Raw genomic sequence first — 13,895 nt, forward strand, 5'->3', positions numbered from 1 at the left:
AGGAGTGATGGGGTTAATGGAAACAGGAATGGTTTGTTTATAAGGCAGAATAAAAGGGATTGGTGGGTAGGAGGAGTTCCCTGGAGGAAGAGGTGGGACAGTTGAGGGGTGTAGGTAAAGGACTTTGACTTACCCCCTCTCTCTTGACTTCCGGATATGGAACGATCTGACTGGAGAGGTTCCTATAAGGTGTCAGGACGTCACCTTCTATTTCTCCATGGAGGAGTGGGAGTATTTAGAAGGACACAAAGATCTGTACAAGGACGTCATAATGGAGGTTCCCCAGCCCCTCACATCACCAGACTTCCGGATATGGAACGATCCGGACGTGCGACAGGATGGCTGCTACCCGGGACCAGCGGATTCATCATGGCAGTGCACGGGCCCCTGGCAGCGCGGTCCCACGCCTTGGCTGCTGGGGGTTAACCCGTTGGCACTTTCCCCTCGCTCCCCTGTCAGCTGCGGGCGGCGTCCCCCCTCCCTCATATCTCAGGTACTTGCCGTGTGCGGGGGGAGCGAGGAGGAGATGTGAGAGCCCCTTCGGGGACCCTCCGCGGTAGGACGTGGGCAGGGCAGTACTCAGCTGCTGCTCCGGCCGCGGGAGGAATCTCCGTCCGGGCCGCGGCAGCCGGGAGGGGGGCGTGGCTTGTCTGCGGCCTATTTCCGGTCCGAGCCGAGGCCTGGATTGCTGGATGCGGCGGCTCCCGGACGGGGAGAGCGCCCGGCGGTGACAGAGGCCAGCTTTACCCCTCGCGGACGGTGGGGGGGGCCGCGGAGCTGCAGCCAGTGGTGGGTCCGGCACCAGGGCAGGCGGGCCTGGGGCGACGGGTGCCCAGGAGGCGTCGGTGAGTGGGGGTGACGGCAGGGGCCCTGCGGTTTCTGCTTGGTCACCCAGATCAGGTTGCAGCTCCCGGCCGCGGCGGTCTCCCCCAGGAGGGGGAGGGCCCAGCGGACAGAGGCTTTCATGGGGCCCAGGAGGGCTGGATGCGGCGGCTCCTGGCCAGGAGAGCGCCCGGCGAGGACGGAGGCCAGCGTTACCCCCCTTCCCCCGTGGGTGGAGGGGGGGTGGCCGGGGGGCTGCAGCCAGCAAGGGGTCCGGCACCAGGGCAGGCGAGCCTGGTGCGACGGATGCCCGGGAGGCGTCGGTACGTGGGGGTGACGGCGGGGACCCTGCGGTCCCCGCCTGGTCACCCAGAGCAGGCGTGCAGATCCCGGCAGCGGCGGTCTCCCCCAGGGGGGCGAGGACCCGGCGGACGGATGCCTTCTGGGCCCAGGTGGGCAGGAGGCTGGCGGCTCTGGATGGGAGTCTGCTGGCAGCGGGTCGGGCCACAGGTACCCCCTGTCCTTGCAGGCAGCAGGGGGGGGTCGGGCCAGAAGATGAGGCCCGCGGTGGCAGCCCGTGGGTCGGGACGGTTTCCGGGGTTGTCGCCGCGGGACAGAAGATGGAGCTTGGAGGATGGTGCCCACGCGGCGTACCAGGAGGACGGCCGTGGTGGTGGCAGCGCTTCGGCGGCGTCTGCATTACATGAGCCAGAGGCGATCGGCTCCAGCGAGGAGGAGGAGGAAGCAGCGACGGAAGAATCAGACGTCTGGATGGCGTGACTTTTATTCCAGGATACGCCGGGTCGCGGTCGGGTGAGACGGCCGTGGATTCGGCAGGGTTGGGGCGCAGTTGGTGGGGGGGGGCGGCTGCGGACACGGCAGCGCCGAGTGGGTTTGTGTTTTGACAAGGTATGGGGTTTACTGCAGTGGTGTATACGGTTGTGGAGGGTGCGCATGCACCGCCGGCGGCATGGACGGGATCGGTGGTTAGTAGGCGCAGGTGCGGCAGGCAGAGTGAGGGCGCATGAGGCGGCAGGGGAGCATTTTCGGGCAGAGGCGGCAAGGGCTGTGACAGAGTGAGTGGTGAGGAGCGAAGAGGGGGATGAGGTGGTGCATTGGGCTGACAATGGTCAAGTGTGAGAGCTATGGGTGCTTCAAAGGCCCGCTGGGGGGGGGGCTCACTTGCTGGAGGATGTGAGGGATAAGATTTGAATGGGGGAACGTGTAGCAATAGTTTCGCTGCTCCCCCTGGAACAGTTTCACCTGGATTAGGTTAAGCCAAGTGATTCCAGGAAGGATAAGTAGAGGGAGGGGAGCGCCGGTGGAGGCTCACCCCTCGTACATTTGCAACGTGGCTGCGGGCATTTGCGTTTTTGGCAAGGGTATCGGGGGAAGGAATTGGGTAATTGGTTCGGCATGGTTCGGTTATATGGATCCATTTGGGGTGGCTTGTTTAGGTCATATGTCGGTTTAGTCTGGCTTCAGTACGCCGTGTAATTTCAGCAAGGGAAGGTGTTGCGTGCCAGTATGCGGTAGGAGCATACGGGCACATCCTTATGGCTGCAGTGGATGGCGGCTCCTAGTCAGCCCCCCCCTTTTGGGGGGTAGTTGGCTGTTCGGGGCGTGGAACCCCGGCGACACGGTCGATGAGGGTTTTTTGGGGGGAATAGAATGATGGGTGGTGCAGATTTGGCGCGGACGGTTGTCTTAAGCATACGTGTTGGGTTGTGGTAAGGAACATAGTAATTCTGCGTCTTTCTATTTATATTGGTGGATCTTTGCCTCCTTATTGGAAGTTTGTGCTGGGCTAGGGGACACCTGGTGGTTGTCAGTGGAAAGAGGGGTCAGGACGTGGCTTTGGGCAGGATGGGTGGGCCATTCGGGGCCCTCCTTGTCATGATTGGGTTTCTCTGTTGGTGGGTAGTGCCGGAAATGAGCTGTATATAGATGTATATATTTCGGCTTGTTCAAAACGTATCTTATCTGGAGGAGTCATCGGTGTATGCCTGCTTGGCTCCAGAATTGTCGGCGGTTTATTATGTGTCGTTGGACAGAGGGTGGGATTTGGTAAAGGCGGTGAGCCGTGGAGCATTGATGGCAAAGGTGGATTTGGAGGCGGCATTTAGGTTGTTACTGGTCCACCCTGCTAGCTAGCAGTTCTGGTGCTGCGGTGGGGAGGGGAGTTATTATTATGCTGATCGGTGGGGGCTAATGGGTTTTGTCCCATTTTATGTTCCGTTGGGGGCGGTTATTTCTTTGTGGAGTGGTTTGTGCGTGGTGTGTCCCAGCTTACACCTCTTATTCATTATAGGTTGATTCTCTTTACATCGGGTTGGCGGGTTGATGATTCGTTGAGGTTGTTTGTTTCATTGCAGATGGTGGTGGATACTCTTTTGGGCCTGTTGGCGCAGGCGAAGACTGAGGGTCCAACGCCAGTGATACAGTTTGTGGGGGATAAAGTTTGATGTTATGGTCAGAGAGGTAGGATTCGAAGGTAATGGTGTGGTCCTATGGGCTGCGATAGAGGCAGTTAGGTCAGCTAAGACGGTGCGGTTTCAGGCGGTGCAGTCTTTGCAGGGGCGGTCGAACCACGGGTGCAGAGTTACGCCGCTGGGGGGCGTGTCTGCTGGACGGCTGGCGATGGCTGCGCCAAGGGTGCAGCCATCGGATCATTTGTGTGTGGTCACGAAGGAGATCAATGACGATCTGATGGTGTAGGAGGTTTTTTCTTATGGCGACTTAGTGGCCGCGGATTGTGGCTGGGTAAGGTGGTGTCTGATGGAACGTAGCTGCGGTACTCGGATGCAGCGGGTCCAGTTGGTTTTCTGGTTGGGCATTGTGGGGTAGCGCTTCCAATCGGTGGTAGTAGTCGGGTTGGGGAGGTTGGCAGTTTTTCCAAGAGGAAGGTGTGCTGTCATTCTGACTATCAGTTGGTGGAGAATTCGATTAATAGTTGGTTTGCTAATCCTGGGGCCAAGGGTGGCGTACTTGCGACAGTTGGTTTCGCAATTGTATGCGTTTAAAAAAAAAAAAAAAAAAATGGTATGCGTGGCGCAACCAGTACTGGGGTTCGCCAAGGGAATAGCAGCTGCTTTGTTTCCTTCCAGTTCTGCAGGTCTCGGGAGTTGAGGCCGCGTAACAGACGAGGTGGGCACGGTGTGTCCTGAGGGCTTGTGGAGTCTGGTGTGGCTGTGTTGGGGAGCGGCTCGGTGCCCAGTGACTGAGGTTATTTGGGGCTGATATCCAGAAGTGTGGGTGGCGCGGATAACGTTGTTTGGGACAATGTGTGAGGAAGGCCCGGTGGAGTATTTGGTGGGGGCGTTGGCAGTGGTGATTAACGGTTTTCAGGCTGCTAGGCCGGCGTCAGCAGTGGAGCAGAGGGTGGCGGCTGTGGCTGTCTTGTTGAGGATTAGATGTGGAGAGATGTTTTTTCGCAGGATCTTAGTGCGCGGCAGGCCTTGAAGGGTTTGGTCGTACGGGTGTGAGGCAGCGGGATACAAGGGTCCGTCTCCGTTGTTTTGTGGCAGCGTTTGGTGAGTGGTTTGTGGTGGCTATGTTCATCTGAGCACGAGCAGGTTTTGTTTCCCTTGTCCAAAACGGTTTGTGTTAGCCTTTTGGGAGGCTTTGAGATTGTGGGGTTGGTCAGCCCATCTACGGTTAGGAGCGGAGGTTGGATGTTGGAGGATGTGTCCGAGGTGGTGCAGTGGGTTGAGCGCCGGCTTTGTCGCTCACCGAATCAGATTAGGCGGGTGGTGAAGGTTGGTGTTGTTATACGCGGTCCCGGGTGCGGAATTTATGTTGTGAGGACGCCCAGGATCATTATTGTGTCGTGTTTGTTAAGGTACCATTTTGTGGCAGCGCTGCAGACTGGATTGCAGGTGGCGGGGGTGGGCGCCCGGAATACTACGGGTCGTCTTCCTTCTGGATTGGGCTTCCACGGAGGCCCCTCGGTGGTCTCAGAAAAGGGGTGGTGAGAAGTATTGGGAGGTGGGAGTCCTCTTGTTTCGGTGTTACGTTGGCCTCAGTTGTTATCGGGTTAAGGCCAATGGGGGCGTTTGAGTCTTTTGGGAGTGGAATGGGTTGGCGTAACAGGTTGGTGTTATCTGTGGGTTTATAACCTCTGGGTTTTGTGGTGAGGGTGTGCCTCATTTGGATATTTGGGCATTCGTTGGTTCTCGGGGCCTCGACGGTCTGAGGCTCGCCCAAATTTTGCCAGTGGGGTCTGGACGGGTCGATGGTACTGGTCCAGTGAGTGGGAGGCAGCGATTAGGTATCTCGAGAAGTTATTTATGAATGTTTTAAAAAAAAAAAAAAAAAAATTGTTGGTTTGTTGCATTGTGGAAGACATACCCGGGCTTAATCGTGGGGTAGTTTTTGATAGTGTGACCGGTTTGGAATGGCGTGTGGCTTGTGCGGTAGGCAGTATCAATCGAGCCTTTATTGGGGGGCGGCGCCTAAAGTTGGTGGCGCTGAACTGGTGGTTTTGGTGATGCGATGGGGGTGCATCTTAACGTTCTTGGTGCTGTTTGTGGACGCTGGGATTGCGTGGAGGTGTGGTACAAGCTTTTGGTGTGTGGCGGGTCCAGGCCACGTAAGGAGTCACGTGCCCTGTCCTGTGGCGGGGGGTAGGTCTGGTCCAGAGGCGGTTGAAGGCAATGGTAACTGGACAGAGAGACACCATCTTGGTATGGTGGCTCCAGGTTCCGGGATGTTGCAGGCACGGGGTTCTGCAAAGTTGGAGGGTTAATCCGTAGGTGATTAATACCTCATCTCTGGGTCGGTGTGTTGCGGCCAGGGATACTGGGGTGAGAAGTGGTTCCTGGACTGGGCCTACTCAGGGTTGTATATTTACTGCATTGGTTACTGTGTTACCTATTGTTATTTGTTGGGGTCGCCCGTTGGACGGCGCCCCCTTGTGTTAGTATGTAAATAATAGGTAATAAAGGCTGCTGTGGCCAATTTTAAACCAAGTCACATGCAGTTCGTGTATTATTTACAGATGGTATTGGTGGGTAACACACATACAGCACGACTGGAGAATCCTTCCTCAATGGTCAAGAAAGCCATGGAACCCATAGGGTGGAGGGGCGACATGACTAGAGGGAAGGGAAGGAGTGATGGGGTTAATGGAAACAGGAATGGTTTGTTTATAAGGCAGAATAAAAGGGATTGGTGGGTAGGAGGAGTTCCCTGGAGGAAGAGGTGGGACAGTTGAGGGGTGTAGGTAAAGGACTTTGACTTACCCCCTCTCTCTTGACTTCCGGATATGGAACGATCCCCGCCCACCCTCCCTTGTGTTTAATACCGAGGGGAATTTTGTCTGGGTTGTTTCTTTGTCACAGCAGCGGGGGGTAGGTCTGGTCCAGAGGCGGTTGAAGGCAATGGTAACTGGACAGAGAGACACCATCTTGGTATGGTGGCTCCAGGTTCCGGGATGTTGCAGGCACGGGGTTCTGCAAAGTTGGAGGGTTAATCCGTAGGTGATTAATACCTCATCTCTGGGTCGGTGTGTTGCGGCCAGGGATACTGGGGTGAGAAGTGGTTCCTGGACTGGGCCTACTCAGGGTTGTATATTTACTGCATTGGTTACTGTGTTACCTATTGTTATTTGTTGGGGTCGCCCGTTGGACGGCGCCCCCTTGTGTTAGTATGTAAATAATAGGTAATAAAGGCTGCTGTGGCCAATTTTAAACCAAGTCACATGCAGTTCGTGTATTATTTACAGATGGTATTGGTGGGTAACACACATACAGCACGACTGGAGAATCCTTCCTCAATGGTCATGTTGAGTGTATTTGCACTGTTCTTCATTATTCATATGATGATTGTTTTTGCAGGTAAAATGTGTCCTTTGTAGCAGCTTCTTATCATTCATGGCCAGCGCCATTGGACTTGTATTTAGCACTTGTGATCTCCATGAAATGCTGTGCAACTCCTACTTTCATTCCATCGTATGTAGGACAATAAATGTAAGTTTAATGTTGATATGTAAATTTAATGTTCCAAAATATGTTCATCTGGGAATTCCCATTACTAAATAATGTAAGGATTCCAGAATACCAGAATGTATTGCAAACTAGTGTAAGATTACTCATCTCCGAAAGACAGTCTTCAAAGTCTTAGATGGACTGTGTAATGGCTTTCATCCTGCACTGCTAATTAAATTCAGACTTCTACAAAACTATATCAAATGCAAACAAACTCATCAACTTCTGATATATCACACTGGGAACATCTCCAAATAGTCAGTAGGATTAGAAGCCCTTAAACATAGGTAACATTAAAATGCCACATATACTTTTTAGCATTAACACACCACTCCATAGTTTCTTTTTTCAGTGCTGAAGTGGCACTTGAAATGTAATTCCCTTACCCTCTGTTATATGTTGGCTTCATTGTTTTTTGGCGCCGCTCCGGTCCAGCAGCCCCATCTTGTACCTGTAACGTCTGACTAGCTGGAAGTTAGATGTTACATCACAAGGTCTTAATGGAACTCTATGAGAGCCAGTATGAGGATCTCATAGAGTCTTATTGATTTGTAACCTCTGGCACTTCATGAAACACTGGAGATGCCAGCAGGTCACAAATCATCGGAGACTGACCAGAAGCCACGCTGGAAAAAAATGAAGATGGCATCAGGTGAGTATATGACCAGGTGAAGGGAACTTACATCTAAAGCACCACTCCAGGGGTACAAATTAAAACAAAATCCCACTGGATTGGTGCTTTAGGAATCAGTCAGGAAGACTCACGTAAAACCCACCCATAAGTTCCATTAGTTCAGATTATGCTTACGTAAAGCCTTCCACTAGAGTCATAAACAGACTAATCAGTGACAATATTACCCTGCCATAAAAATACCCTCATAAAGAAATGTTACAAGAAGATTATCCCTATTAATCAATAGTGTCAGAATTTAATAATACTGTAAGCAGAGTGTCACACCTATACTGTCTGTGAGTACCATCAATGCTCAATACTATCGGCAGAGTGCCACCAATAGACAATAATGCTGGTAGAGTACCCCATCAATAAACAGTGCCATTGGAGGGTCTGGCATCAGGAATCCAACAGAATTCACTGAAAGCTTTGTCAACAAACATATAAAGGGTAAAGTCACAAACCATGGGCAAGTAAAAGATTAAACTTTAAGCCTCCTATAAAAAAAAAACACTAGTACTCAATGTTTAAAGGGATACCATTATAATATAATAAAGCAGAATTGATATAATTTTAATAAAACCACAGGCCGAGTTATAGGAAGTGCCGAGGTAGCAGGTGTCAAGGAGCCCTGGTGGCCACATATGGAGACATATAAACATATAACATGGACATTTTGTGAGTATCAAGGTCATATATTTTTTTCAAAGTTGGCCAACTTAGGGCACCCATTTCAGGATACAAAGAACTAAGTTAGGGATGGACAAATCTGTATGTTATCTAATAATGTGGGTGTGAAGCCTATATCAGCTTAAAAAAAGTGCTCATAGCTCCAGAGGTTCAATTTTTCCCCAATGATCATTTTACAACAGAAATTGAGAACCACTGAGGTACACACCCATCAAGTGTTGATTTAGCATCACCTTTTCTAACGTCTACTCCCAAAAAGCAATTTAAAAGGGAATCTCTATCAGTAGAATTTCACACCCCAAATTATGTATATGCACATGTATCCTTTTCAAAGGCAAGTTCAATAATACCTTCTCATAACCAGTCCATCGCTTTGTTTACTGAGAAATCAGCATTGGAATGAATGTGCAAATGAAGAGTTACATCTGGATCTTCTGTCACTCCAGCTCTTTTCCCTGCCTATCACCGCCTCCTCGTGCTTGACTCATGGCTCCTTGCCTATACTCATACAGAATAGAGGCTGTAAACCAATCAGGAGGAGGCAGCACTGGGTGGGGAATAGAGCTGGAGTGACATAGACTTCAGAACTACAATATCCATTTGCATATCAATTCAAATGGTGATTTCTCAGTAATGGAGGATCAGACTTGTCAAGTAAAGGTATTGCTGGATTTGTCTATGAAAGAGCGACATGAACATATAAATAGTTTGGGGGGGAATACTACTGACATATTCCTTTTATATAATCTATATATAAATAGTGAGTCTCCATTTTACAAAAGTTCTTTCCCCTCACCCCCTTATCCAAATTTCACAATCTTAGATACAACTCTTGGATAATAGTTTTTTTAAACACATTCGAAAACCTATTCTATTATATGTGATAATTACTAGTGATGAGCGAATGTATTCAACCCTATTCAGTATCTGACGGATAACAGGCTATACTCACCATTCGGTATCTGATGGATAAAACAACATCTGCTCCGATACTTTCATTTTCGTTTCTGGACTTCCTGGCGCCTTTTTCCAGCCAATGAACACATCTGACGTTGCTTGCCCTCACAGTAACGCTGCAGCCATCTTTGTTGTGGTGTTACTTTGATTGGTTTGGCCGCACAGCGTCATCTACATACACGTTGGCACAGCTTCTGGGAACGATACATATCCCTGCTGCTCCGGCTTTCAGCTCCACAGAGGGGAGGGAGAGAGAGAGAGAGAGAGAGACTGCCTTTTCCCATCCATTTCAGCCATTTCCTCAGTCACCACAGCTCGCCGTTAGGTCCAACGTGAAATTATTCGGGTTTCCCATAGACTTGCATTGTGCGTCGAATATTCGCAAATAGTCGAATAGCGGTGACCTATTCGTCGGATATTCGTGAAGTCGGATATTTTGGTATTCAATCATGCCTAATAATTACCCATTTCTTATAAGTATGTAGTCAATACTTTTAGAATAGATTGTAATCCCAATTCTTATGGTTTGGCTCTTGCAGGAGACGGAGTTTAACATATACTGCTGCCTTATTGCACTGAATATCTTGTCATTGCTACTATCGTTTTTTGCATCATGCATTGGAAATGTGACTCTTGGATTAAAAACAGGGTAATTATAAAATAATAAATAAATGAAATTGTAAAGTAAAACAAAATCTGTTTGTCTTCACTCCAAACGTGCTCAGGGAGAACTCACATGCTACAACAGAAAAATGGCAAATAAGCGACACATGAACATACTGTACCCTAAAGCCTGCTTTACATGCTGCAATGTATCTTACAATGTGTCGGCGGGGTCACGTCGTAAGTGACGCACATCCGGCATTGTAAGTTACATTGCAGTGTGTGACAGGTACGTGCGATTGCGATTGAACGGTAAAATGTTCATCGCATACACATCGTACCTTTCTCTAGAATGCACGTCAGATTGTTCATCGTACCCGGGGTAGCACACATTGCAGTGTGTGACACCCCGGGAACGATGAACAAATCTTACCTGCGTCCTGCGGCTCCCGGCCCACAATGCGGAAGGAAGGAGGTGGGCGGGATATTTACGTCCTGCTCATCTCCGCCCCTCCGCTTTTATTGGCCGGCTGCCGCGTGACGTCGATGTGACGCCAAATGCCCCTCCCACTCCAGGAAGTGGACGTTCGCCGCCCACATCGAGGTCGTATGGACGGGTAAGTACGTGTGACGGGGGATAATCGTTTGTGCGGCACATTCAACAAATTGAACGTGCACACATACGATGGGGGCGTTGCACATCGCATAAGATATCGTATGCGAAATTGCAACGTGTAAAGCAGGCTTAAGGGTCAACACTGGCATACATCTCTCCAGGCAGCCATTGAAGGTTGCTTCATCTTATGATGTGTGTGTACATATATATGTATATATATATATATATATGTATATATATGTGTAGTATAAATAGAAGGAAGTACTAACAGAGAGGAAAGCAGCCATGTGCTGAATCAAGGACAATATCTTTGAATAACAAAAGACACTAAGGGCGGCTTTGCACGTTGCAACATCGCACGTGCGATGTCGGTGGGGTCAAATCGAAAGTGACGCACATCCGGCGTCACTTTCGACATCGTATTGTGTAAATCCTAGATGATACGATTAACGAGCGCAAAAGCGTCGTTATTGTATCATCGGTGTAGGCTCCGACTTTTTCAAAATTACGCTGCCGCGACAGGTACGATGTTGTTTCTTGTTCCTGCGGCAGCACACATCGCTGTGTGTGAAGCCACAGGAGAGAGGAACATCTCCTTACCTGCCGCCTACGGCTATACGGAAGGAAGAAGGTGGGCGGGATGTTTACATCCTGCTCATCTCCGCCCCTCCGCTTTGATTGGCCGCCTGCCGTGTGACGTCGCTGTGACGTTGTACGACCCGCCCCCTTAGGAAGGAGGCGGGACGCCAGCCAGAGCGGCGTTGCAGGACAGGTGAGTGCATGTGAAGCTGGCGTAGCGATAATGTTCGCTACGCCAGGAATCACAAGATATCGCTGCTGCAACGGGTCGGGGACTATCGCGTGCAACATCGCAGCATCGGCTTGCGATGTCGCAACGTGCAAAGCCCGCCTAATCAGAACTAATGCACCCCCCTGCTTTCTGATATTGGTTCATTTCTGGCGTTTCTATGTAATTTTGTCACTTTATTTGTCATTTAGGCTTATTCGTTATATCTGTTGCTTATTCCACCTTTATACTTCTTGCACCCAGAACTTTGTGGTACTACAATAAAGCAGTGCAATTGTTGGTATGTGTGGTACGTGCTTTTATTAGGTCCTTCAGGGTAATCCATTTTTAATTTCTTTGCATACATTGACAATGCAGCAGTGCTGATTAATGGAGTCTTTTGCACGTATAGAGATATTGTCCTCGATCCTGTACATACCTGCTTTCTTCTATGCTGTAATACTTCCCTATATTTTTACTATTTATTTCATTTTTTAAGCACTTATATTATAATATGGTATTTAAATATTTTGATATTTTTTGGTTTGGTGTACATCAATTTGTGGTAAGGTGTATAAGGAACTTTGCATACATCACCGCTGGAGATGAGCAGTTTGATTTGCGGAGGATCGAGTTTCCTGAAAGGTTGAGTTTTAGGCCCCTTTCACACGTCAGTGATTCTGGGACGTTTGTGCTTTTTTTAAAACGTACCAGAATCACTGACATACGCAGACCCATTATAATGAATGGGTCTGCTCACACGTCAGTGATTTTTCACTGCACGTGTCTCCGTGCGGCGTACCCACGTGTGCGTGATTGCCGCACGGAGACATGTCCATTTTTTTCTGGCATCACTGATGTCCCACGGACCATGCAGTGGTGTGGTCCGTGAAACACGTGCCAGAAAAAAACGTGCTTTTAAAATAAAAAACATTTTAACTCACCCGGCGTCCAGCGATGTCCTCTGCAGCTCGTTCTCCCTGCTGCTTCTGAGCCGGCTCATTATTGTCGCGCATATTCATTATGCGCGACACAGCCGACCTGGAAGCAGCTGCTGCGGGGGTCACCGCCGACCGGATGCTGCACCGCGGGAGCGATCAGCACCATGGACAGCGGGAGCGCGCACAGGTGAGTTGTTTTCTAAGTGCAATCACGGGCCACGGAGAACGGAGCCCGGATTGCACTTAGACAACCCACGTGTGCCGTGAATCACGGCACACGCAGGGACATGTGCGTGTTTTACACGCCAGTGAAAAACGTCACTGTTTTTCACTGACGTGTGAAACGGGCCTTAGAAGGTATCCGCTTGTGGTCAGTGAGGTTCTCTCGCTCTATTCTCCGTCACAAGTATTTTCTGAGCAATTACAATTTTTCAGTATTGAAATTTGTTCAATTTATTCGCACCAAAGATATTTTTGGAGGAAAAATTCGGCAAAGTTGACACATTTGAGTTTCAAAAGTTTTAATCATCACTAATTACCCCATAAGTTACATCCATAGTGTTTAGAGGCATAAGTATATAAGTGTAAATAGCTAGTCTGTGATATACACTTAGGTATCCGCTAGTACACAATACACAAGTGCAATGTATTAACTCATTTTTAAACAGTAAAATTCTGTACTTTGTACAGTTAATATATAACAGGATTGTATATACATTAAAAAACAACTGATCATTAATGATTTGGAGCCTTTTCTTAAAATACTTTATTATGCTTTGATGCTCACAGTCTTCACCACAGATGATACTCCACAAGGAGTTGGATCCAGATGAGGCAAATGATTGATGTATAAGTTCTCATATTCTGGGAAACATGTCATGGTGTGGTACCACAGTAATTTTTTGTAATGGAAAGAAAGAGATGGATAAACTAAGAGGGGTGGAGGGTGGATTAACTGAAAGAAGAGCATAACCGAATATATCAGAAAAGGAGTGTTTATCTTCTCTCTCTTCTCTAGATCGCCACATCCGTATGCAATCACATCGATGCCCTGATGATGAGATGGCGCATTTTCAGAGCAACGGAATGAACCTACAGATGCCTTAAAATACGTGTACTCACTACAATCACTTACCATACTGTTGAATTCATTTGTACTCCATGACATATCAAGTTCCCACTTTATCATGCTGAGCACACTTCATTGTGACCAAACACCATTACGCTTTTTGTGATGTTTGACGTCTTATTCAGTATTGCACTTAACGCAATTTGTCTTTTGGCTTGTTTTACATTTATTGACTGTTGCACTAATATATTAATGTTAATTCTGTTTTTTGTAACTTGTATAATGATGAAATTACGATGACAATAAAGAAGGTATTCCAGCTATTATTAAATTATTTGATGAGTGAAATGAGATATGGTAATGCTTTGACTATACTAAATATTTTGTCAGTTACGAATAATCTGGCACATGCAGAATTTAGCAAGAACATGTCAGGAGCCAACCTAAGGTTCAGGCATACATCACTTTATATAGAATTTAGAATAAAATGTTATGATGTTTTCAATCCGTACAGGGTTGTACCCTTTGGAGTATCTTTTATTAATGGAAGGGACCACCAAAATGAAATAATGTGTATCACCAATGAAACCCTAGAGATCTGCTAACAAGTGTTTAAGGTCTATTAATAAAAAACAGTTTAACTTGTTAAACTGAGCCTGACAGCTTATACGGGTGCCGGATCAACAGGCAGAATTTTGAACTCTGAAATACTGTACTTTGGTGTTTCAGAGAAAAATTTATTCTACAGAT

At 48.5% G+C, this 13,895-nt stretch overlaps 1 protein-coding gene across 2 annotated transcripts in view; it reads left to right on the forward strand.

Annotated features, from left to right (window-relative positions):
- LOC142309914 (uncharacterized) overlaps nt 1-13,498 on the forward strand; it is a 110,145-nt gene extending 96,647 nt beyond the window's left edge. The window contains exons 5-7 of one of the 2 annotated variants that reach the window (XM_075347380.1): nt 6,660-6,791; nt 9,669-9,778; nt 13,095-13,498. In XM_075347380.1, coding sequence (XP_075203495.1) covers nt 6,660-6,791; nt 9,669-9,778; nt 13,095-13,131 — 279 coding nt within the window. In that variant the 3' untranslated portion in view covers nt 13,132-13,498. The remainder of the gene's footprint in view (nt 1-6,659; nt 6,792-9,668; nt 9,779-13,094) is intronic. The other variant, XM_075347381.1, reaches the window with a different exon arrangement.
- The last annotated feature ends 397 nt before the right edge of the window (nt 13,499-13,895 follow it).

The sequence above is a fragment of the Anomaloglossus baeobatrachus genome, chromosome 5 (genome assembly GCF_048569485.1).
Source record: "Anomaloglossus baeobatrachus isolate aAnoBae1 chromosome 5, aAnoBae1.hap1, whole genome shotgun sequence".
NCBI lineage: Eukaryota > Metazoa > Chordata > Amphibia > Anura > Aromobatidae > Anomaloglossus > Anomaloglossus baeobatrachus.